The 27,442-nt window shown below is 31.1% G+C and overlaps 1 protein-coding gene across 2 annotated transcripts; it reads left to right on the plus strand.

The window, feature by feature from the left end:
- Positions 1–6: 6 nt before the first annotated feature.
- On the plus strand, positions 7–27,442 carry LOC144838607 (LIM domain-binding protein 2-like). 2 transcript variants are annotated; one of them, XM_078694034.1, is made up of 11 exons: positions 7–85; positions 802–1,059; positions 5,778–5,853; positions 7,930–8,032; positions 8,434–8,606; positions 20,620–20,742; positions 21,333–21,410; positions 21,931–22,054; positions 23,150–23,188; positions 23,908–24,059; positions 24,709–27,442. In XM_078694034.1, exons 2-11 carry the CDS (start codon positions 998–1,000, stop codon positions 24,955–24,957), a joined length of 1,179 nt encoding a protein of 392 aa, XP_078550160.1. In that variant the 5' UTR covers positions 7–85; positions 802–997; the 3' UTR covers positions 24,958–27,442. The 2 variants fall into 2 exon arrangements, with proteins under 2 accessions (XP_078550160.1, XP_078550159.1); XM_078694033.1 differs by lacking the exons at positions 7–85; positions 802–1,059 and having other exon boundaries at positions 5,520–5,853.

Consider the following 27,442-nt stretch of genomic DNA (forward strand, 5'->3'; position numbering starts at 1 on the left):
GGGGGCGCACTTTCCGATGCTTTTAATTTTCACGAAGAGGATTCGCTTTTGTTCCAATTTTGCATTGAAAACACAATTAAAATAGGTATAAAACTAAATATTTTGATAATCTATACATTATATCTTATGAAGTATGTTTTTAGCGTACGCATATGATTATATCTTGAGGGTTTAGGCTTTGTAAAGATAAGTATCTGGTGGTCTAGTTACTGCACGGATCCTGGTACTGCACTGAAAATAGGAGGAGGTGGATGGAATGGATGGTGTTATGTCACTGGCATTGTCAGTGTGTACAGTATTGTGAACCTGTACATTAAAATAATCTTCTATTGTTTGCCGTGTTGTGTGTACATATAATCTTGTAATGGGTATTTCTTGTACCAGTATGAATAGGACAATATAAATGTTTATAATGTAAAGTATAATATTTTAGTACAACATGTTTTGTTTGCAAAGTCACTAACGAACTTAGGTAGCCAACATAGCATCAACATCAGTAGTATGGTTTGCATTAATTAATGTCTCAAACTAGATAATAATAACAAAGACAAACAAAAAATAAAGAAAAAGTGTACATTTATTAAATCGGTTCATATGTTTGTACAGTAGCTTCCACAAAAGCTATGCAGCTGCTTTAGGGCACTGAATGTACAAGAATTTATTGTATTTTCGATTTTGTTGAGAGAATTTTTTTTGCATTATATATTGTTTTTATATTGATGTTACAGTGCCATCCTATTGTCCTAATAATGAATATAAATGGAAATATAATATTTTCACTGAAAGTAACTTTCTTTTCAGACATTTCAGACTTTGCATTTTAACACTCCAACTTTATTACATTCTAAGTTGTTGACGAGTACTGTATTCCGATCAAGAAAACAAAGAAACAGACTTGAGAACTTTATCGGCAAATCATTCGAATAAGTACCAATTTGAAACCCTGGACGAATCATTACTTCCCACCCTGAATAGGCAGAGGTTCCCGTTTGTTGGTATGCCTGCTCCAGGTATACCAGGGCCCATAGATGCCCGCGACCACCATCCTGGCTTTCCACCGTAAGTACAATATAATCATCTTGCAGTTATTACAGACTTACTTATTGTCATGAAATTAGAGTATCAAGATACAGTGTAATATACTGTAGTATTCTAGATTCGATTGAATGATTTGTTTTTAAAATTATGAAATAGCAAAAACAATGTAATGGCAACAAATATTATTTGTACTCTCTCTTTCTCTTTGTAGTATTTTAATAAGTTACAGGATTACTTTTAAACCAAGAAATTATTACAGTTAATTTTAATTTATAATACTCTGTTTATGTTGAATTGAAATCAGTAAATGTTACATTCATTGTACATTTCTTATGATAAAGACTACTTTCAGATACTTTAAAGAGGTTAGTAAAATATTACCTCCGCCAAGGAGGTTACAGTATGTAGTCGATCGCGTGTGTGTTTGTGTTTGTCTGTTTGTTAGCAGGATTACTTATAACTCAAAAAGTTATTGCCAGATATTTACCAAATTGAAACCAAATATAGTTATGTGGACAAGGACAATCTGACAATCAATTTTCAGACCTGCTAGGGTTAAAAGATAGGAGACAATTTTCAAAAGCAGGCGATCTAGTACTGAGCAGTCTTAACATATAAACGTTATGTTCATAGTAAAAAAAAATTTAAATATAAAATATTAATAATAAAAAATAATAAAATATAAAAAAAAAATAAGGATGATGAAAAAAAAATATCCGCAGAAGGAATTGAACCAGGGACCTCAACTGTGTAAGGCTAGATATATACAGTAAACCATTACACCAAACTCACATTCAAAGGTTGTAGTGAAATTAGCCTAATCACACACAGCATTAGACACAAAAATAAAAAAATATATGTTTTTGGGAGAAATCTTATGTAGCGGAATTTTACAGTAGATGGAGGTATGCACTCTCGGAGTGCCCTTCTTTCTAGTATTGGTTGACCGGTTTAATTTTTATTTATCTAAAATGTATTTTAGCCCACCTCCCCAAATATGACCTTACCACTTGGTAAATGAAGTAATTACTAGTAACAAAAAGGAGCTAACTAATAAGCAAACTTGCATTGTCTTTATTTGTTAGAACTGGTTACTTTTCTTTAGGTTAAACTCACAGGAGACTTACAATAGCCGGCCTATTGTTAATAAAGATAAGAATTACTATAACAAAATTAGGAAGTTTGATAAAAATAAAGAAAGGAAGAATTATTAAAAATTAAAATTTCCTGCAATGTGTGTTAACATGATTAGAACGTCACACTATTTGGTATCAATTAATTGTATTAGGATGCCGTATTAATTAACAAAAGCATGAATAATTAAATTGATATTTAAAATAATTTGTCCATATTCATGTATTCTGTATTTTAACATTTATTTTTACAACTTTGTTTATAATACAAGTCATTAGGATGCAGTATTAATTAACAAAAGCATGAATAATTAAATTGATATTTAAAATAATTTTTATAATATTTTTAAATTATAATATTAATTTTAGTGTAATTTTGTAAGGGCATATAGTTTATTAAACGTTTCCCTATTCATTATGTATTCTGTATTTTTACATTTATTTTTACAACTTTGTTACAAGTCATTGAGAGCTTAGTTAAGTAATGTACTGTAAAACTGTAACCGAAAGTTAAGGTATTAACATGTTAGACATCCCTTAAAATACTTATAAACTTATTAATTAGTTATTATTTACTTTGTAAATTCTCACTTGGCTGCCATCCAGAGTCTTTGCGTGCAGTTTAAATTTGTTTTAATTCATCAGTTAATTAAAGGGGGAAAAAAATTGCTTTGATGTTTTTAAGTGAAAGCAGGTTACAGTCAGTTATGAGAAAAACTGTACTGCTATTATATAATAACATTAGAATACAGTTACACAATTACTACAGTAAATGTTTTAAATACTGAATATTTCAATATATTATTTAGTTTTGTGATTTACTATTATTTTATAAATTTTATAAATTTAGATCTTTTATATTTTTATATTATAATTATTATAATTTAATAACTTTTTAAACTGTACTGTGCTTTCTAATGTTTTAACCATTTTAATATATTTTTTACTGTCGTATCTGATGCAGTGTAAAAACAAAGAATGTCTGATATAATTTGAATTAGATGAATAATAGATGAATTGAATTGAATTGAATTGAATCAGTATGCAATCACCCTCCCCTGAATTTGTACACTGTACAGTTAGACATAACTCACCATATGTACTAACCAATTAAACATTATCAAATAAATTTCTGAACAAAATTATGACAAAATAAGTATGTACAATCATGTTCAAGTGGACATGCTTAAGATTTATTTCAGGTCATGACAAATGACGACGAGGGCGCTACATCAATCATACCCTCAAAATCAACTTATTATTATAATCGGAATATTTCAACTATTTCATTGATGAAAGCGCATGAATGTACATTATATTATGTATAGTAAGAAATTGTGATTTGTGTTATGTCGTTGTGGTTTTAGCTGATTACGGTTTAAAGAACTTCCTGCTAATCAATATAATCCCTCGATATTCCTGTAGACACTTAACGACTAATTAACCCGTTCTAAATTTGTGGCAGGTCTGCGATGAAACTTTAGGCGTACGCCCGACGAGGAGTGGAGTCGAATGATAGTATTTATCACTGTTCGTCACCTTATTTGTGTAATAACCGTAGTTGCGTTTATTTGACATGCTCATAGTTGACTCGAAATTAGTATGTTTTACTTCCAAGTTGATCTAGAAGGAAGGAACAAACAGAGACTCTGACGCTAACCAATGAAAACTTGATGATGCGGAGGAAGTATGGGCCTGCTGATTTCTAGGTTTAACAACTCCGCGACGCTTTCGTCTTAATTTGTTTTCTTCAGAATGTCCCTATGTTAACCATTACTTTACCAATTGCCTTGAGATTATTTTTTGGACTGTTCCATTTTCTCAGCTTTTTTTTTCTCTAGTATCGGTTGTACGCAATTTTTGTGATGATAAACTGCGTTGAGTACGAGTGAATCATTTTGTAGTTATATTACTATAGATTCTGCTATGTTCTGTTATAACCTGTTATTCATTGACTACTTTATGACTAATATATTGAATACAGTATATGACTGTATTTTCTATTTTTACAGTTGGCAGGGCCTCTCAAGAAAACTTTAATCACACAATATTACACATGTGTTATTGTTGTTGTCTTGTAGGAAGATGTTATAAGAAAAACTAGTTCAATGTATTATTCTTGTTCTTAATATTCTTTTATTACCAATTACATCAACATTTTGAAAACATTAAATAAACAAAATACGCAAAACTTTGATGATATTAAAGTATACAATCCCAGAATTCGACACTCTTCGACTGGACCAAAATGAGATGTACGTCAGAATATTTTTTGATGGTATAAATGGGGACAAGTTTGGAAGCTTTCTTTTTTGAGTGTTACTGTTTTAATTTTTCTGAGGTTATATTTTTTAAACAGACTGGAAATTTAGTATTCATGGTAAATATAGAACCATCCTATACCTGTTAAGCTCTGTCTATACTATCAAACTTTATATTACAAAAAAATGTGATGTGCCCATACAGTATATGGACATGATGATGTCATATCAATACCATATTTGGGCATATCACTATCATATTTGGACATATCACATCTTTTTGTCAAACTAGTTTGATAGTGTAGACAGAGCTTTTGAATTGGTAACGGTACAAAGTGCTTTGAAGGTTCTTATGTTCTGATAGCATCATACATACATATGTTGCCTTATTATCATAATGACATTCATCATACAGTTACCTTTAGGCAAAATTATCCAAAGCATCCGTCCAAGACATCCAATTTATCAAAGAAAGAATTGTGTATTTATATTCAGATTGCAGTGATTAAGTCAATCATTATGATTAAGTCAGCCAGCCCAAGAAAATATATTTTTATGTATTAAAAAAAAAAAATATTGTATTAAGTTGAAAACACTATAATACTGCTTCAGATAGAAATAGCCGGTTTGATGAATCTTTTTTTCTTAAACACTGCATCATTTTTAGATTTGAGGAAAACAATGTTATTGATGTAAAATACCAGTTAGTCTGATATTTTTATGTGATTTTACTATGCCTATTATCACTAAAAATAAAATGGTAGAATTGAATGTTCTTAACTAGGTTTATAAGTTAGTAGAATAAATAAATTAAATACTGTAGAATTTACATTATTGCATTAACAGTGTTATATTTTAAAATTTGGTAATGGTAAATAAAAACCAAGGTATTTCATACAGTTCAGTGATAGAATATTATGATTATCTATTAATTTTGGTATAATACAAAATATCTCCCTTTTTTAGTTGTTGGTATGTGCCGGGTTAATAATAATTTGACCCTGTGCAGAGCTTCTTGGGTCATTATTGTCTCTCTGCCCATAGAGAATAAATATATCTGTGTACTTGGCCATATTCTTTGCTAGCACACACCATCCAATCAATACCCAGCTGACTGTAGTAATCAACCAATCAGAGATGAGCTTACTTAGCCATAAGCTACATAAATTATGCTTCATTAGTCGTGATTGATTACATGTACTGTATTATCCTCACATGCAAGCCTGGTCAATGACAGAGAATAGAAACGTAGTAAAAGTTGAGTATTGAAAAGCACTATGGCTACTATACCTGAAATGTATACTAATAACCAACAATGTCCCCCTCCTCCTCCTCCGTTTTACAGACGACACATGCCGTTTATGAGCCAGCCTGACTTCAGAATGTTTGAACTCAATAAACGTCTACAGCATAGGAATGAGGTATGTTTTAACATTTTGTTGTTTTAATATTCTACTAGTATTATTATTATTATTCTATTGTTTGTGATGTGCTATATATTTATATTGTAACACCTTTTGTATCATCTTACTGGATAATGTATGAAATATTTAAGTACAATAAGGTCTGAATTTAAAATTGTGTGCATACTAAAAATTATAATATTTGTAGTAATGTAATTTTCAATGTTTGTTACTGTAAATGTTATAATACTACAATGTCTTTGGAAATTTATGGTTTTGAGCATTTAATTTTTGTTGAATGGGAGAGATTCTTTAGGGGTTAAGTTTAGTTTATTTAGAGGTTTATGTTGATTATTTAGGGGTACAGTATGTTGATATTTGGCGACCGATTCCGTTGTCGGCTGTATAATATGATATACTGTACATATTTTATTTTTAAACAATTATTTGGATTTACCTGCATTGAGAATAAAGCCATCTAATTCATGTTCTAAAGAATTGACTTGAGATCCAGGATTTTAAAATTGGGGGACCCAGAACCTAAAAATGGCAAAATAAAGGGCTGAGCTTAACTTTATGTCCCATTTTTTTCATTAAAATTTGCAAAATTTAGCAGGGGCCCTGGCTGGCTGGCCTCCCCTCCTTGGATCCACCCCTTAGACTAATTAGAGTACAAGTCTCTGAAACATGTTGGCCCACAATATGCACTTTTCGGGACATTCCTTCAACATGCCTTTAAAAATGTTAGTTTTTCATTTATTTTATTGACATTTATTACATATTTGATAATATTAATATTGATAAAAATGATTATGCAATTTTTAAACTATACAGTAACTCTGATAAACATAAATCAACCCCCTATTTTTTCCCAAATTTTGTACACTCCCCTGGGATTTTATTCTGTCAAATATAAAATATACCTGTAGATCATACCATCTCAAGCATTTAAATTCTTTATTTTGTTCATGTATAATATTACAGTAAATCATATTAAATGAGTTTGTTACTTTTATCATCAAGTTATTTTTACATTTCGTATAAGTTTTTAGTTGAAGACTATTTACATTTGTTTATTTTGTACCCTTATGTTCACTTCTTTAGCTGGCATGTTATAATACCAGTGATAGGAAGTATTAATAGCCTGAATGCTCATCTCTTTTGACTATCTATACCAAACACATATCCCTTTTCTTTAAGTGATCATTAGCAAGGTTACCTAGAATGCCACAAATATTCACAACACTTCCCGTCGTTATACGCCTCTTAATTGCAGCCCGGTAGTTTATCGGATACTTTGCACCCTGTTTTTAAAACCAGTTGATATTTTTGAATGATGAACGTTTATTTTGGCCCCATTAAGTACCTATTTTTTTTTTTGATAAGTGGGATATTATATTTTGATGGAAAAATGTTTATATACCTGTGATATATTAATTGCAGCCCGGTAGTTTATCGGATACTTTTCACCCTGTTTTTAATACCAATTGCCAGTTGGTATTTTTGAATGAAGATAACATTTTATTTTGGCCCCATTAAGTACCTATTTATTTTTGTTAAGTGAGAAATTATATTTTGATGGAAAAATATTTATATACCTGTGTCCTTTAAATAATGCAAATTATTTAATGACACAAATTCTATTGACAGAATGTCCGATAACTTTTACTTGAATCAACCAAAAATCGCTAAGAAAAAGCCTCCAAGAATATATTTTAGATTTATTCGTAAAAAAGTAAGGTCTATAGGTATTTATACCCTAAATATATTTGGCACTCTGTACAGTACCTATCAAATTCTTACCTGACCTTTTCAACTTATTTTTAACTTACAATTTAATTAAAAATGAAGTTTCGCTAATATTATCTGCATTATCCGTTGTCATACCTGGAGGCGTATCTCCTTGCAAATTCATTTTAATATCGTGAAGGCCTTGTATTAATTGGATGTTTTTTTAAACGTTTTATTAGATAAAAATTAATTATTTTTAAAGTGTTATCTAACTTTATAATTTACTTTAATAATAAATCTATAAAAAATCTTTTTCAATTTGGAAAATTACATAAAATAATTTGTGGTCTTTATCAATTTCAGGATAGTGACAACTTATGGTGGGATGCTTTTGCAACTGAGTTTTTTGAAGATGATGCGACGTTGACGTTATCGTTCTGTCTAGAAGACGGACCAAAGCGATACAGTAAGACTAATCAATGCAATTTTCAACCTTTATAATTTTATTTGTTTATTCAAATTTCTACCAAGTACAATACAGATGTAAAAGGGAAGGGAAGACCAAACAGGTGGCAATGCCAGATGGTCAACAGTAAACAAATTAATTTCCGATCTACAATCTACTAAAAATTATATAACTGTGAATTGATACAGTTATGTAATTTTTATTGCTATCCATATATAAAGACAGTCGTGTACACCAATAAAACTAGGGGAAAAAATAACAATATATGGCATAGCATAGGATGATCATTTAAGCTTAGGGTTCCTCAACATAAAAACAAGATACAATACAAATGTATGATGGTAATTCAGTGGTTACTTTTAATTTTCATGTTATAATTAAAATCTTAATGACTTTTTCAGCAATTGGAAGAACCCTGATTCCTCGGTATTTTCGTAGTATTTTTGAGGGCGGTGTAACTGACGCATACTATGTTTTAAAACACTCTAAAGAATCTTTTCACAACACAAGTATCACATTAGATTGCGAGCAGACTACAATGGTGACGTACCATGCAAAACCAATGAGCACTAAGGTAAGCAATGCATGCTGGGATACTGTGCATGCATCAGGATAAGTATTGATTAAATCATGAATATTGATATTATGCTAATCATCCTCATTAGTATGCATTTTCACAGACATGTTTATGAGTATGTAGCTCAGTACGTCATCTATCAGCTGTGTTTTGTAATATCTCCCCATAGATATGGTCTATAGACCTCTTTCATCTTTTACCGAAAGCTCATTCTATTGAGCCAAAACTGTTGTTAAACCTATTCCTGATAGACTAGGTGGTTGGTAGACATAGATGCCATTATCACATTTACAGGAGTAGTAGACAAGCATTCTTGTAGGAACAGTGTGGTTCATTGCTTTTCTTTCAGGGTTGAGTCTAAATGAAATAAACCCCGTTCTAATTCCGCTGAAATAGTGCTAAATGTTTAATTAATTATTCATAAATTAATTTCTGTTGTCTTCTACTCTAACAACCTATGCAATAAACCCATTTATAAAGTGAACACTACACTCACTGTATATGCATTTGGAATATGACAATTATTTAAAAAATATTTGACAAAATAAGATGCCATAATTCATTAATTTGATTTTTATAAATTATGGCTAATGATGAATTTAATTATAGTAAGCATGTTAAACGCACGAACACATAAAATATTTTACGCTAGTAACTTTTGATATGCGGCGACTGCATTAAAGGAGAAAGAAAAAATTCTGAACTGATAGCGATAAATCCTCATGACAAAACCAATTAAAATATCTAGTCATAATTGGGGTTAAAATACAAAATGAGCAACAATTTGGAGTCCTCATATAATTGGGTCATCCTATCTAGGTCTGTCCGTAAACCATGTACATGTGATTTCAACATACACATGGTGTTTATATATCTTTATTTACGGTAATCCAACTGCTTTGCTAACCAGACATCTTACACGATTAATATCCTTGAGATTAATTGGCGAGGAAGTTGGATTGAGCATGCCCAGTAGGGCTTGTTGTAAATGCTTGTTAAATGTATAATTTCGTTCCCTTCCCTCCCTCACCATCATTTTCTAAATCCTCTAGTCTGCATTTTTGTCCACTTGTCCTAATCAGATTTTAAAACCTTCTCTACCTATGTGCATACCACTCATATCTATATTCTGTTTTACAGATCAAATTAATAAAATATAATAATAACTTCATTGTAAAGAATGTTCATAATACAATAGTAGTATTAAGAGAAATATGTTTATTGAATTTGCAAATGATTTGTAATGCATTATAAAAAATAATGTATTTAAAACTTTGCATGAAACAACTTGTTTACATAGTGTCTTGCACTTCATTGGATGCAGCGCCTATCGCGCCTGTTGGGCGTGTACACACCTAAAGTGTCGTCGTTAATTTTCAAACATTTAATAAATATTAAACATGTTTGTTTTTTCCATGCCTAAGGGAATTAGGAGGATCAGTTACTTTCCAGTCTGAAATGTACTTGAGAGCTGTTCCCACATGACAATCCTCTAGGATGATAGGAGGGTGGGCTTGCTTTATCTTTGCCGTGTCTCCTCATCCGGCTCACTTAACCAAATTTGTTGTCGTTTTAACATTTAAATTACTTCATTATGAGATGGAAGGGTGTTTTTTGACGTATAAACTTGTTTACGCTAAATGTAATGGGGGGTTTGATGTGGGAAATCAAAAGTGAAAGTATTGAGATGTGGCACGTTTTGTTTTTTAACTTTTTAACTTAATGTTGCTCTAAAGTTTGTAAACTTCCTAGCAGAACGTAGTATCCTGCTACGCCCAGATTTTAATGAACTTTTTCAAAACTAATCAACAAATATTTATTGAATATTATCAGGCGCGGATCCAGCATTATAGATTAGGGGGCTAAATATTTCATAAATGATAAAAACGATCCGTCGGGTTGCAAAAAAATAAAAATAGTCATTATTTTATTTTAAAAAGACATGGCTGGTAAATTTTAGGGGGGCTAAAGCCTGTTTTAAATCTGCGCCTGATTATCATTTATCAAAAATAAGTAGTTCTTAAGAAGTAATGTACTGTACCTTAAATTATTATATCACTTTGACATTGAAATGTAAAGGGTTATTCCGACTCCTTGCTGTTTCTATACAAGCAGTGCGATTTTGAAGCTCTGAAATGGTTAACTTTAGTCAACAATCCTAAAACCATGTCCTGAAAGAAAGTCCAACTTGCCCTAGTAATCCGTCATGAGTGACAAAGCAAAACAACAACAACACAAACTAGCCAATGCTCCAAAGCATAGAATTATTACATACTGAAAACATGAATGCTGAAAATATAAAAAAAATCACAAATATCTAACTTGCATACAGAATTTATTTATAAAATAATTACATAATATGCATCATATATATTCTACTGTACATAGCTGTACAGAACATACAATACTGATATTATTAATAGAAATGTGTGCATACAAATGTCCAGAGGTTTTTCTACCAGATTGATAGTAAATTCTGTATACATTTTGTGTTGTTTCACAAGCCAACGATACAAAGTAAAAAATATAAAAAAAACACCTATATTTAAAAAAACATTTTATATTGTAGCCACAAGGTCACAATCATTTATAGATAAATAATTACCGTAATACGTTTATATTTTTGTCGTTAAAACAGAAACTTAACAAGGTCAATAAGAAATTAAATAAATGAAAAAAAAAGATTAATTAAATGTAAATTAATATACAACTTATTGAAGGTCAAGAAGTATTTTCCATAAATTAATTATATTAATTTATTCATCATTTTTTGTGCAAAATTCAGTATGTACGATAAAACAAAATTCATTAATCATATTGTAAGAACTTGATGTTGAATTAGTAAAAGTGTTGCTAACAGAGCAGTGACTCCTAAAAAATGACTGCAAAACAGCTGTAATATTTATTGCAAAAATAATCTAAAATTGAAGAACCATTGGTTAATCACTTCTTAAGACATTGCTTTGTTAGAGTTTGACGTTATTATATGGTAGTATATCTACGTTCAATTTGAATTGGCCGCCTAACATCAAAATGCGATTTGTAATACTAAAAACTAAATCATGTGATTTAATCATGTGACTATTTTGTTTGCCACAGCAGCAACTTATTAGTTATTGCTGTTGAACTGCATGTAATACCCCAAGTATGCAAATTGATTCGACAAATTTAAAATTAAAACTCAATCTCTTACGGAAGTTTTTAGGGAAGGTTTTACAGTTAGGTTATCACAGGCTATAGTTTGCGTCCTCTTGCGCATTGCCCTCTACATGTGACACTGTCGGATGTGGAAACGTTCCATTAAGAAACAAGTCCCAGATTGGCTGCTGTCGAAATCCGGCTAAACACCACGTGTGACTAGGCAGAAAATACTTGTTTTATTTTCAGCGCCTGTCGTCGTCGCTAACGTTGTCTGATTGATTTGACAGGCTTAGTGCATTCCAGATTAGTGAGTAGTAATGTGTAGGCTGCTTATATGTTGCTATTCATCATAATATAATAATTCTAATATTAAATTATTATTCACTGTGTAATACTGAGTGATGTAAAGCTATGATACATAGTTGACTAAGCGATAGTTATTTACTACTGATAAAATAAACAGCTGTATTGTGTAATATTACCATGCCAACTATTACGATGGATACTAAAATGAACAAGACATTTTTTTTAAATCGATAGATAAAATATATTTTAATTATTAATTTACATGCAATATAGAAAATATTACTAAACTACTAAAACATAATCTTTATGTACGAAAATTTGCTTTTATCTGGACATTTGAAAATTAATTATAGATTTTTTTAGTAATACTTCTACTAAATTTAAAGTGATTAAGGTTATAACTAATGTTATTCAATCTTGTGAAATTTATTAAACAAATAATAAACTAGTTTAAAATGTAATACCCAACCACTGTTTACTATCACAGTGTAATTTCTTAATTAAGTTTAAAAACAAAATTTGCAATTAAGCAGTGTCGCTTAACCTACAGTAAACGGTAGCTGACACAGACATCCCATATCTTGATAATTTCGACATTATGTTGACAGCTATTCCAATGTGGGGTAGATGCCTCTAACGAGGGCGCCTAGTAGGAGGAAAACCAACACACATTATCTCTGTTGAATGGTAAGAACAGGCATGGGTAGGGCAGTTCTTTCGTTTCCTCTTATTAACGTCTTTTCCACTCTCAAAATGAACAAGCAATATTTACCTTGTATCCTAGGCACAATTATGTTTTAATCTTTAATCAAATAGTTTTTGTGAAGAAGGAAGGACCAAAGGAAAATGATTCTACTGCAGTTACTGCAGTATAAACTACATTTTATTTGCTCTATAAATTATTAACTGTTTATCCATTTTTTTTAAAAACTTTTTCTTGGTAATCATACTGTACACACTATTTTTTACATCATATGCGTTGCAGTAAAAAATGTAGTAACTGCAGTAAAATAATTTGTTTATATGATCCTAATATACTAGGTGGCGTAGATCACATTTATTAGTTACATTTAAAAAAACAGATTCTATTTAAAATTATAAAGTTTTGGTAACTAAATTGAAATGCCATCTTGTTAAATCAGTTTAAAAAGGTAAATTTTAAAAAAGTTAATAAAGATTGACAAGGTTCTAATTATGAACTATGTCCTTTTAGGTAATCTAGGGCCATTAAACAGCAAAGGTGTGTTCATATACATTAACCTTAGCTCGGTAGGTGTCTCACAGGGCGGGAACTGTGTTGACTAAGTTAGCTTGTTCACACTTAGATAAGACCTTAGTTAATCTTGTAAAGGAGAATCTAAATAGAAACAGGTTGTAGGTATTCCCCAATGGCTACCGACTACGGATGTATAACACGAAAACAGGTAAATTTTTTAATTGAATTGTTCAGGTTTCATTTCATGAAGCAGGTAGACTGTTTGTTTTAAAAGTTAATTACAATTTGTCCGAATAATGACATTATTTTAATATTTTTCTTGCAAAGCTTGTCACCATAGCTATCATTGGTACAAGGTACACAGGCGTTCAATAATTGTTGCACATGGTGCGTTTAATAAAGTAAGACTGTGTCTTCCAGCGATTTTTATCGAAAGTAAATTGAGGGATTTCCATTTTGAATTTATATTAATTGCATAATGTGCAACAACGTAACAGATAAACATTGACAATTTTGCAAACAATTTGCTCAAATTTGAAGGAAGTAAAAGGATTACAAAGATATTGTGTTAGTTGTGTGTGAATTGAAGATAATAGAGAAAGATGGAGGAAAAATACGTACATTAAAGAAAGATAGAGAAGGAAAGAAAAGAAGGAGATGTGAGAAAAAGATGAAGAAAGAAAGGGAAGAAAAGTAGAAAGGTGTGCAAAAAAGATAAAGAAAGAAAATGAGGCAGATGTGAGAAAAAGATGGCAGAAGAAAGGAAAAAAAGGAGGAAGATGTGAGAAAAAGATAGAGAAAGAAAAGGAGGAAGGTGTGAGAAAAAGATGGAGAAAGTAAGGAAAGAAAAGGAGGAAGATGTGTAAAAAGAAATAGAAAGAAAATGAGGAAAATGGGAGAAAAAGATGAAGAAAGAAATGGAAGAAAAGGAGGAAGATGTGAGAAAAAGGTAGAGACAGAAAAAGAGGCAGATGTGAGAAAAAGATATAAAATTTACCTGATGAGGAAAAATAAACATTACAAAATAAATGAAGGTAAAAATGTTAGTATGTCCCCATAGATTTGGAATACTATCACCTGCGTGCGGATGGTTAGTGAGCATTGCCTTTGCAATTTGAACAGGTAAAACTTAATGAAAAGGGGACTGAGTGTAACAATAGGGGTACACACAGTCTAGACAGCCTGTTTTTGTAATATCGGCTTGTTTTTCTAACTATACTTTGATAGATTTTCCCATGGCGACTGCAGAATTTAGTTACGACATCTCTCAACCCCTTTTGTTGTAGAAATTAATGTTAAGGTTTTGGAAAAACAAAACTATTAATAATATTAGATATTTAACCGATTTTCAAATTCATGAAAATACTTTTATACTGTACAACCAAAATCTGCCATTTATAGTGTGAAGGTCTCTCAGAGTTGACTGGGAAATTTCATTGTGCCATCTCACTTTAGGCTTCCTTGGTATCTCACTGTTTCTTAGTATCCATTCACCTTTTGAACAATCATCATAAGAAAACAAATTATTGATTTTTAATTGAATTGCAAAAAAAAAATGCTATAAGAATTACCAACATATAATTTGCATGACTCGAATATAAATAGGCCTAAAGTGGCACTCTCATCTAAAATACCACTTGTTGACTTAATATGCATGGTAGTTAATTGAAGTACTTCAATGTATTTTGGCCATTCAAATTAACTGTCATCCTCCCTTTAGCTTTTCCATTAAATGTTTCTTCTCCCTTAAATGCCATTTCTCCATCATCGTACAACTTCTTTGAAATTGTTAAACAGCTAATTTTCACAAGTTGAATAACCTACTGGGAGTTTGTAAACAGTTGAAATGCAGCGTACCATTTAAACTGTTTGAGAAAATAATGTTTAAACACTACTGTACTGTGAGGACACATAATAGGAATTGCAAATTGTTGCAAATATTTAAAAAATATAAAACCATGAATTTTGGCTTACGAGCAGAAATGGAGAATATCAGGCTTTGCACTAGCGTCAGAAAAGATTGAATCTAAAGCCCCAGAATAATTGCAAAATGCATGAGGTACTTTATAGGGTCTCTACAGCACATGATCATCAAAGCATGTTACGAATGAATATTAATATAGCCTTGAAGTTATTGGGGAGACCATACTACATAACAGGAAAACCACAAATTATAGGCACTGCAACCCAGCAAGATGAGGTCTAATTTAGACCACTTAAGATACTAATTGTTCTTCTTGTGGCTTTTCCTACATAGCTAATGTTTAGAGTTGATAAGTTATAGGCAACAATAATATAACTGTTTCGCTTCCTAGTTTAATTAAGAAGGAAAAGCCACTCCCAAAATTCATGGTTTTATAGTTTTTTAAGGGCAAGCTGATTTATTTTTGCCAAGAAAGAATTCTTGTACATTATTGATAAATTGGTGATGAAAGAGTGTTCAGTTTACTAGTTTCTTTTACTGTATAATGTTTGCATACATAATGTTATATTTATATCGTTCAGTTGATATGAAATCTTACTGATATTTTGTTCATTTATTTTGGAGGTAAATTTTTAATAACGATAATGTTATTCTTTTACAGGACAATTAAGACATTATTATTTGAAATCATAACTTGTTATAAGCTCTGGCAAAATTCCAGATTAAACTACTAAGTTTATCAAACGTTTTTTAGTAAACAACACTTCAATTGCAATCAAAATCTAGTTCTGTTATTTTCCTTTATCAATTTTACAATATTTAAATCGTAAAATGGATGAAATTAAATTCTTATTCTAGTCTTATGTCAGTGTTCACTGTACATTCAAATGTTTTTACCCATTAGGATGTTAAAATTGTTGTATTTTACGGAATAGATACAAATAATGATAATAATATTTAAATAAATGATAATAATAATTTAGGATTTATTTAAATAATGATAATAATAATTTAGGTTTACTGTATAGTGAACTGATAGAAATTAATAATTATTAAATATTTAATTAAGCCTAATAATAAACTTAACAATATGCAAGGAAATTTAAGAAAAAGGTTAAAGGGTTAGTCCTACTCCCTAAAATGACGTTGGTGATAGGGCATCGTAGGTTAAACTATCCAGTGTATTTTGATTCTTACAATGTGTTGAGGTATGATTGCTATTTGTGTATTTCAATCTCTTGACTCAGTTAGCCATCAACGCCGAGCATCACAAATTGCCCTTCTTGTGTGAAAAAAACCGGCTTAATTATTTTTGAGTAACTCGGTAGTCTGACTTCCCCTGAGAGTTATCTACTAGCTGGCAAGTTTGTCGTGAGGTTCTCATAATATCCTTTCGGAAGTATTTCAAGTGCTAGCTATCAGCATGAATTTACTCGGGCATTGTGAAGAAATCATGCCGAAATAAAATCCCCGAATATCTTCTTTTCAACTGTCGTTGCATCCCGTTTGCAATTGTCGTATTTAGTTTTTCACACATGCACTTTTGAAATATTATGTTATTTTTTGGATATTAAATAAATTGGATTAAACATATTAAATTCTGTTGAACTGTTTAGTGCAGACAGACAAAATAACCGCAGAAATAATTTAAATTCATTAGCCATGCACTTTTAAATACTGTACATAAAAACATATTTATCCTTTCAAATTAAATTAAAATTGATAGTAAATTTAGGTTAACCTAATAATTAGAACTGGTTGTCATAGTTAGGTAAACAAATATAAATGTTTTTTTCAACACATAGTTTATTCGAAAATATTGAGTACCTGTAGACCTGTTAAAATAAATGATAGTTTAAAAAAAAAAAACAAAAACAAAGCAAGTTTAAATTCTATATATAATGCAATTTAATACAGAAATATATTATTTTTTGTGCAATATCATTCTATTTAGAATGGAAAGTTGTTAATATTTTATCCAGACATACTTTATTTGTACACTTTTCTGTTTATTTACAGCTTTTAATTAATGTTTCAGAATTTTGAAACGTTTCAAGTATCGTTCATTAGAAGCTTCCAGCAAAAATGAAACTATTTGATTTTTTAAGAAAATCCTTTGAATTTAGCACTAATTATCCAACAAGAAAGATATCTACCCATAAAAATTGTTTTATATTATTAAAGCTCTGTCTATACTATCAAACTTTATGTGACAAAAAAATGTGAAGTGATGTACCCATATAATGGACCTGATGATGTCATATCACTAATAATTGGGCATATCACTACCATATTTGAGCATATCACCACCATATTTGGGCACATCACACTTTCTTTGTCAAACTAGTTTTATAGTGTAGACAGAGCTTAGAGGAGTGTGTACTGATTTTTCAAAATCGAGATGAGGAATACTAAAAGTTGGTCTAATCAAACTTACGAAATTTTTTTATTAAAATGGCAACCAATCAAACTTATTTGAATAATATAAATTCAATCTCATTTCTTGCAATTGATTTTTTTTTTCGTATGAGTTAAAGAAAAACTAAATTAATCCATGCTCTGTTAAAAAATTTGCCAGCATTTTCAGTTAAAAAATTACTATGGTTTAGAGAAGAATAATTTAGTAGTTGTATTAAACATGGAGGAAATATACATACATATATACACATACATATACTGTATATTTCCTCCATGTATTAAACAACCATAAGACCAAGTACATTTTAACGTTGCTATTTGTTTTGTTTGAATGTTTCTTAATTAAAAATGAAATAACTTAATAAAGAGATGTTTTGTATGAAATGACATTGCATAAAAAGAGGGTGGAAGCAAGTTCATTACAGCGGCAGTATCCTTATTATCAATTACAAGAATGTAATGACTCAAATTAAATGTAATAAGTTGCACCTCTTAGCAATTTTCGTAATCTTTTGTTTTGGTCCGATATTCTTAACCCCATGATACTTACTGATATTTGGTTCTCCCATCATCCACCCACCCATGCATTTCATTCCAAATTTGTATCTACGATTCTCTAAGCTTTACTAATTTGATCACTATTTGACCGAAAACAGGAACCATTGATTTTGTTGTTAAATTGTCTTGTGGGCTGTTTGTTATGCGTGTCAAAAGATGTGTTGAACTATGCAGACACGTACACTGCAACAGTATTTATCGTTTTTGACTTTAATCAGAAATATGTTTAAGAGAAATTCCAACATGCAATTATTTCCGCCGTTGGGTATTATGTAGTTAATTGTTAACAGTGGTTTAGGATTGTGTTTTCTATCAAATAGTCATGTTATATTGAGTTGTCTTACTAAGTGTTAGTATCACGCTATTAGCATACAGCTCGTACTTCTTGCCCCTTGGAAGAATTGTTAAAAGTTGATTCTGTTGAGTTAACTTAATTGTTCAGTAACTGTATATGAAACACATTAAGAATTATTACAGTAAAAGTATCCAACAATCTTAAGCACAATGACAATTGTTGTATAGTAGTTTCATATCTTTAAATGTGTAAAGAAAGGAAGAAAAACTGTTTAAATTTTAATTTTAGTTTACTGCATGGCATAGATTTTTCGAAAATTGTTTATTTGAAAAAATACTTTAAAACTGCACACATTATAGAAAAGTTTTGTTTATTTTTAATCATTTTCTTAGAATTAAAAACAAACTTTAAAAAGTTTATCCAAGTTATTAAAAACCTTTAGAGAATTCCATTCATAAAAGGTTTTTACAATAACAGGAACTAAACAGAGGGGGAAAATACATAAAATGGAACAGCATATAGGCGGCAATCGGCTCAATAAAGATTGATAGATTCAAGTGAGAAATATTAATTTAATTATTTTGTTAGCTGTCTTGTAAACGCTATTTTTGCTGTATAAAATTGGCTCAGCAATGAAATTGACACACTTCCTGTCACCTTAATATAAGTTTTACAAAGTTTATCAATATTTATTCAGATTCTCTTTTTTACTTAATTTTTACCAGGTTCAATTTAATATACTAGCCCATTGGGTACAGTAGCTACTCAGGGCTTGTATATCTACTTCTATCTTTCTTTTCAACAATGAATTGACCATGCAAGACCAATTATAAAGATTCTGTATTTTTGTTTAATAGTTGTTGTGGTAGTACTACTGTAGTGCAGTAGATTAACACTGCCCCATTCTTACAACAAATCTGCTTAGACAATGTTGTATATTACAGTATTTGTTAATGTTTGTATTCAATCTATAGTCCACTTTGCTCAAATTATTTGTAATTTTTATTTTACAATATTATATTACTAATATTTAAGCTAATTTGAAGGATGGCTTGTTTATTACAATTTGCTAAAATAAAATTATATTATATTTTTTAGTGTGTAATTTTGTTATAGAACATATAATTTATATTTTACCTTAATTAGGCAAAAAAAAAGAAACTAGAGTTTTATGACCTATTAATAATATTACACAATTATCTGTGTAAAATTGAAAGTAATTACAGTAGCTTTGATCCATAAAAGAATTGGTCTGCAAAGGTAGATTATACTTAATAGATTTTAATTGTTTTAGTACTTACCACAAGTCAATTAAGTTTTAGTCAAATAAAAAAAAAGAGGTTAATTCATTGATTGAGAGCTAAATTAAAAATATAATTAATATTTATTGAATTTTGAACGGTAGCTGACAAGTACATGGGCCACATCCGCTGATCAACATTAAATGACAATATAGTGTTGACAGGGTGCCACCAGACAAATTAAGAAGTCTATCAAGTTGTTATTTGAGCGCAACAACAAGGAACTTTTTTGCACCTTAGACCTATTAATATTTCACACTTTACCCCCATAAAATAGAAAGTTCATTAGCTTAAATTTATCTTAGGAACAAGTCTGGTACGGGATATGCAACGTTAGATTGCAAACTAACTTCCAGAATTAATTAGCTAAATTAACGTCTTGCTTGTCTTAATAGACATCAGTTTCGCCATCAGTGCAGTCACTTTTTTGTATTTTCAGTGTCAACAAATATTAATAGACTTAATGAATTTTAATTGTTTTTTTTCTTTTGAGTGCAATGACTTAAACATAATACTAGGAATAGGATTTTTCTTTTAGAGAAATAACGGGTTTTACTGTGATTCAATTGTTCAGTTTTTTGTACTACTGTTATTCTCTTTTTTTAAGGTGCTAGATTTTCTTTTTCAACCCCCTTCCCCCCTCCCCCTTTCTCATCCAACAGCAAGTAACACACCAATCTCAGGATAAATTATATTACTACCATGCTTAAACTTACTCTAATTTGGGACTCTTTGAACCCAGGTCCTGGTGAGCAGATAAAAAACATGGAAAAAGTGGGTTTAATGTTTAAGGATAGAACTGTTCAAACACATCTTTCTTGAAATTGAATTTAAATTTATTTGTCTTACAGATATGTACTGAAGGCAGGTTAATATTAGAGTTTACCTTTGATGATTTGATGCGAATTCGGTCATGGCATTTCCAAATAAGGAATCATTCAGAGATGATTGCACGGAACGTCATATCTGTACAGGTAGGCTACATTAAGTAGTAGGGCTAAGGGGATGGGTGTAAAGGTCTCTTGGGTAGCCTTAAGGGGCCGAGATAGGTGCAAGGGTCTGAGGTAGCCATAAGGGGCTGAAATTGGTGTAAGGGTCTGAGGTAGCCTTAAGGCGCTGAGATGGGTGTAAGGGTCCGAGGTAGACCTAAAAAGGCTGAGATTGGTGTAAGGGTCTGGGGTAGACCTAAAAGGGCTGAGATTGGTGTAAGGGTCTGGGGTAGACCTAAAAGGGCTGAGATTGGTGTAAGGGTCTGGGGTAGACCTAAAAGGCTAAGATTGGTGTAAGGGTCTGGGGTAGCCTTAAGGGGCTGAGATTGGTGTAAGGGTCCAAGGTAGACCTAAAAGGCTGAGATTGGTGTAAGGGTCTGGGGTAGCCTTAAGGGGCTGAGATTGGTGTAATGGTCTGAGGTAGCCATAAGAGGGTTTCAGAACCTCTATTTGTAGTATGTTTGGGTCAGATTTTTACAGAATCTAGGACCTAATTTTGTCATTCGTCCATGGAAAGTAAAATCATGTTTATCTGCTAGGTGATGTTATCATTGATTTCTTTCTTTATTTTACAGGACCCAGCCATGTTGGAGCAACTCTCAAAAAATGTAACAAGACAAGGACTTACTCACTTCACTCTTAACTATCTCAGAGTAAGAAGATATACTTAATTTAGTTTTACATAGTTGAATCTACCAGTACCTCTCCTTAATGTGGTAACTGTGTGCTGTTCAATGATAATACAGTCAAACACCTTGAGACACTCATCCAAGATTCAAAAAATGTTATTGGTCGACTTAAAACTACTACCAATCAAACGGTCCTGGGTTCAAGTCCTGTCATATGTCAGGATTTGTTTCTAATGAAAAATTCCAACTCCACTCCCAAAGACTTTGTTTATGTAGAGTATCTTGTGTATATTGTCTTGTAAACAGGATTGCCACCTTTAAGGATTGAATGAATTCGCTTATGGTTATATCCTTGGCAATTTGCCAAAATATATAAAACAAAAACACAAAAAAACAAAAAATGAAAAAAACTAGCCAATAGCCAACCCCTATTCTTGAGAAACCCTGATCAGTATGAAGGTATCACCTTATTAGGAGTTCTACTGTACTGTTATTATCAATATAAATTTGTTAATGTGTGAATATGTATGATTTATTCTTGCAGTTATGTGTAATTCTTGAACCAATGCAGGAGCTGATGTCACGACACAAAGCATATAACCTTAGTCCAAGAGATTGTCTCAAAGCAACACTTTTCCAGAAATGGCAACGAATGGTAGCGCCGCCAGGTAAGTTCATACACATCAAATAAATACTGATGATGAACGGGCATCCAAATCTATGCTGTTCTATAACTATTTCATAGCTCTCCATTCAGCTTAATTTCAACCCAGCACTCACTCTAAACGCATCTAACTTTTCCACTATATTTGATATTTCGTAGTATCGTTAGATTGTTCCTGTACGGGCCTGATACCATTCACTGTTTAATCTATCTAGGCTATTGTGTCTAGACTGGGTGAAGATTCTGTATTGTAGTATATGCTAACACATGCCTGGTCTAAGTTACAAGAATTCCCTAAAACCCCAGTGCCTAAACACCACTGATGGATACTTTTGCATATTTTTGTTCACAAATAATTGTCATTTTCTTCCTATAGAAACATTTTCAATTTACATAACTTAACTTAAGGAAAATGTTATAAAATAATTAGAAAGCCTACTAAAAATTACTTTTAATATTATAAATCAAATTGTTAGATTATTTCTATCCGGTAACTCATTTGATGAGAGAAAATATATCGGAACTAGAACTTTTGAAATTATAAATTTAGTTCAAGGCCATTAATTAAACTTTAATCAGTTATTTAAACTAGTTTAATTGATAGTTAAATGCAGTAAACATATTTTGGTTTCTAAATCATTTAAAACATGTTTGATTTAAATGAAATTTAAAATCTTTACTACTATATATAATTAATATCACTTCTGGTTGGCTATATCAATTACAATCATACACGTTGCCACTTTTCCCTGCGGTTTTACTAACCTAACCTTGTAAATATTACCACTTGGTATAATCTGCTTTCACATTCAAATTAATTTTGCTTTTATCTGTCAGTATATATTTAAGCTACATTCATACAGAGTGTGGGTTCCGGTCCATTGTGAAAAGTGGTTGTTAAACTGTTCAAATTAATTAATTCCTGATTTCATACAGAGCCTATGTGAAAACATGATATAGCCTGGAGTTTTCTCCGACCACCTGATCATGTCAGGGCTCAATGTGAACACAGATTTGCGCTTTTAGACCAAGCCATCCCCATATCATGATTGCTTTATTATATCACGTCAGTAGCTTGCACTTTGCCTTTCATTTACAGATATCAAACCGCCTGTCAAGGAGAATTCATTCAAAAAAGGTAAACACATTTCCACCATTCATTGTCAAAATTATCATACTGCAGCTACATACATTACCACAGTACACTAATTACTGTAGTAATGTCTTGATATATATTAAACTATGGCATTATATAAAATGATAATTTCAGATTCAGATCATATTATTGTAGTAAATGATAATTCTGACTGAACCCCTCAGATATACTTGCTTCTTAAGCTCTGTTTACACTATCAAACTTTATGTGACAAAAAATGTTATGTCCCCATATATGGACATAGTGATGTCATATCACTACCATATTTGGGCATCTATTATTTATTTATTTCCTTTATTGCATCAAGTAAACAGTGATGAAGTTGACATAAATATTTTTAAAAATTTATCAAAGAGAAAAAAAAAAAACAAAAAAAAAAAACATAGTATAACACAAACCAAACAAGTTACTAAAATATATCATAGTCCACAAATCAGTCTTTCAATGACCATCATAGTACATCCAGTAACACAAACCAAAAGGGGTTCACAATTTGCTTATCATAACTCAGTTCCTGATCATTCACCAATCATCACACTTTTTTGATCAAATTAGTTTGATAGTGTAGACAGAGCTTTACACTGATCCAGCTTCTTCCACCTTTTGCCTAAAATATATATATTTTTAAAAACACAATGTAGAATAAAACTCTGATAGACCATGAGAACAAAAATTGTCATATTGAAATGTAATTTTTTCAGAACCAACAAGAAGTACAAAGAAAAGGAGAAGAAAGATGTCAACAACAACTACAACGTCAAACGCAACAGGTTTCACTGGATCTGTGACCGGATCAAGTAAAAAGAAGTCCCCAGCTGGATACACTATGACTGCATCAGAACCAATTCCAACGGTAAAGACTACTTTTAAATTAATATTAAATACTATTGCAATTAAATGAAGAAGGCTTTATTTGCAGACTGCTTTTCATAAGGACCATATAGTAGGAGTTTTGAGAATTGTTAAAAATAATAATATATAGATGGCCATACAGCATTGAAACACTGGTTCTCGTCAGATCACCGAAGTTAAGCAATGTTGGGCCCGGTCGCAATCTGGATGGCAGACCTTCTAGAATCACGGCTGGTGGGTGCTGTATATACCTGAGAGTGATGGTGTAATGATAATATCGGACTAGCATGTTCGAGCCTATCTGTACAATACTAACTGTATCCTAGCTCTCATTGCCTTGTCCTTCAGATGGAACGTAAAACCGTTGGTCCCGTGTACCTATAGTGCACGTTAAAGAACTTGGTACACTATTCGCAAAGAGTAGGTGATCATCTCCCGGTGTAATGATCTGGTAGGCACTCCACTGCTGGCTGCCAAGGGTCTGTGGAGGGCCTAATCTGAATTTCCTCAGGTTCCAGTTAAGCTTGAGAACACAATATAAAATACCTTTATACCTTTACCTTTATAACAAGAAAAGACACACAAAAAATAATAAAACAGTATATTTAAAAAAAGTTATAAAATGATCTTTATTTGTTTTTGTCCTGTAGGACGTTATGGTAGTCGGAGAACCTTCATTAATGGGCGGTGATTTTGGAGATGAAGACGAGCGATTAATTTCTCGTCTTGAGAATACACAGTTTGATGTAAGCAATGGGATGGACACCGAAGAAGATTTTGAAAATGGAGCCAATACTAATTCATCCAATCAAAGTCCTTGGAATCCAGGTGAAAGGTCAACGCCAGCACCTCCGTCTAATCAAACACAAGAAGAAAAGGTTTCTACAAATGCTACTTGAATGAATAGTGTAATGTTTTTGGTCATTTCTGCTTGAACTCGCAAATTGCCAAGACTATCAGATTTTGACTTGCGATCAATGTTTTTAAGAAGTATTTTTTAAGTTGACGATGCTTCTGAATTTATGTTAAAGAATTTTATGTATGAAATGACTGGAGTCATATTTCACCATTGAATTCCTTGCCATATTAGCTAAATTATTTGTATAAAAAATGTTGACGAAAGCCTCTTATATCAGTAAGTATGTTATGGCTAGTTCTTTGATTTACCATGTGTAGGAAAGACATTTTAATAATTGCTAAAATAGAAATACAAAGTATTAATATTTTTATTTGAAATAAAACAATATTTTTTTTCCAATCCAAAAACAACAAGTAGTATAAAATGAAATAATAATTATGTATGTCAATACATTTGTTATGTTCACTCAAAATAATAATAATAATCGAAAAATTGATGTATATAATTAAAAATAAATTACAGTTTATAGCCTATTATCAAGAAACTGAAGATTGTTCAATCTATTTTTCAAAATTGAAAATGATGGTTTAATATATAGTTGAAAAGCATTTATAGCCTTATCTGGCCATCAAAACGTTGGTGGGTAAAACTGGTTTGATCTGAGTCAGGTGGATATTATGCGGTTTTTAGATAAACAATATTGAGAAATTATATCAATTTTCACAATATATTTCTACAATGTAAATGTTTGTAATGATGTGTGATATTTTGTAATGATGATTTGTGGGTAATATTATGTTACCCAGAATTCCTGTTTGCTAATAATTTACTGACAGAAATAAAAAAAAAAGTGGATGGATTATAGATTCCTAGATTTTTTAAGGGTAATCTTTTCTGCAGTAACTGCAGTAAATGTTATTACAATCACAGTAGCTCCTTAAATGAATCGGGTTCATCTTAAACCTTAACTTCCACTACAAATTAACTTACCTTTAAGTAAAAGTTTTCTTTTTAGAGATATTGATATATTGTAGTTATCCCATTGATGGGAAGATAAGCACTGTGTTGGATAGGGGAGAAACCTGACTTATAATTAAATATTATACTCCAATTAAATAAATAAAAAATAATGTACTGCAGTAATTGCAGTAGAATATGATTCAGAAAAGTGTGTAATATTTGTTTAAACTGAATTTAATTGTTGTATGTTTTGTACATAATAATATGCTAATAAAAATAATGCTAATTATATGCTAATTATATGCATGGTTGGTTATGCATTCCCATTTTTATTAGTTTTTTGGATTTAGTATAATTTAAGTTTTACGAAATTTTATATGAATCAATATTATGTTTACTTATTTTATATAATATATTGTCATTGTTATTGTAAACTTATTTCTATTTAATGTTAAATGACATTTTTTGTTTATCAAGCATCAGCTGTTAAGTTTGTCCCTCACTTATCTGATTACTTTTGTAAAAAAATACAAATTGGTATTGGAACAGTATATATTGTAAATAGTTTTTTACCTGCTGTACCTGAGAGTAAGCAAAAACCTGTTATCATAAATAACAACATTATTTTGTTGAGTATAAAGAACACCACCTTGATACTAGGGGTTATATTTACAAATCACACTTAAGTGCGATATTTCTCTTATTAATTACTAAAGCTGTAAGTGCAAAGCAAGTAATTTGACCAATCGCAAGCGATGAATCATCCAAACTGTTGCTTGTGATTGGTCAAGTTACGTACATTGTGCTTACGTCCTTTAGTAAATAAATCAACTATTTAAGGTGTTTACTTAGATTTTATAATTTTAAGGGTGAATATGGCCACTGTACAATAGGGTTTTTTTTATAGCTACAAAGTAAAATAGTTCTATATTTTTATTTATTTTTATTTGTAGCAAACTTTCTATTTAATGGTCGACTACCGTACGTAGCTGGCGAGTCAAAAAGTAATTCTGCATATGTTCAGAATGACTGTTAGACTCAATAGCTGTATAGTTGCTCAATATTAACTCTATTACTACGTGTTCACAGCAGTGGCGTAACGCAGAGGTGCGAAGCCCCTGGTTTAGAAACCCTAAGTGGCCCTCAAATACTAGAGGCCTCGGGCGTTTTAGCCTTTTCGATATATTTTAATGCCTGTTTTCCTCTCGGCACTGCTCAGGAGCCCCAAAAGCTCCGGGGCCCCTGGGTTTAACCAGTGAGTGCTCATAGCCGTTACGCCACTGGTTCACAGGCAACATGCGTGTTGTTATTATCGACCTGTGTTATACTCGTATTAAGCATGCGTATCTATTTAAAAGGGCACAATCTCAAAATGCCACAAAACAGTCTATAGAACAAATCATGTCGATCAATAGTAACTCAAAGAGAATTTATTGTATGTATTTTTTGTTTTCATATTCTCTGTCTTTGTGTATTTGCAGACGTAGTGTTCTTTAGTACTTTATGTTAGTGTGTACTCGTAACAACTGGAACATTAAATGATTTCAAAGTGAAACAAAGCAAAA

This window comes from Antedon bifida, chromosome 3 (genome assembly GCF_963402885.1).
Source record: "Antedon bifida chromosome 3, ecAntBifi1.1, whole genome shotgun sequence".
NCBI classification, from domain to species: Eukaryota; Metazoa; Echinodermata; class Crinoidea; order Comatulida; family Antedonidae; genus Antedon; species Antedon bifida.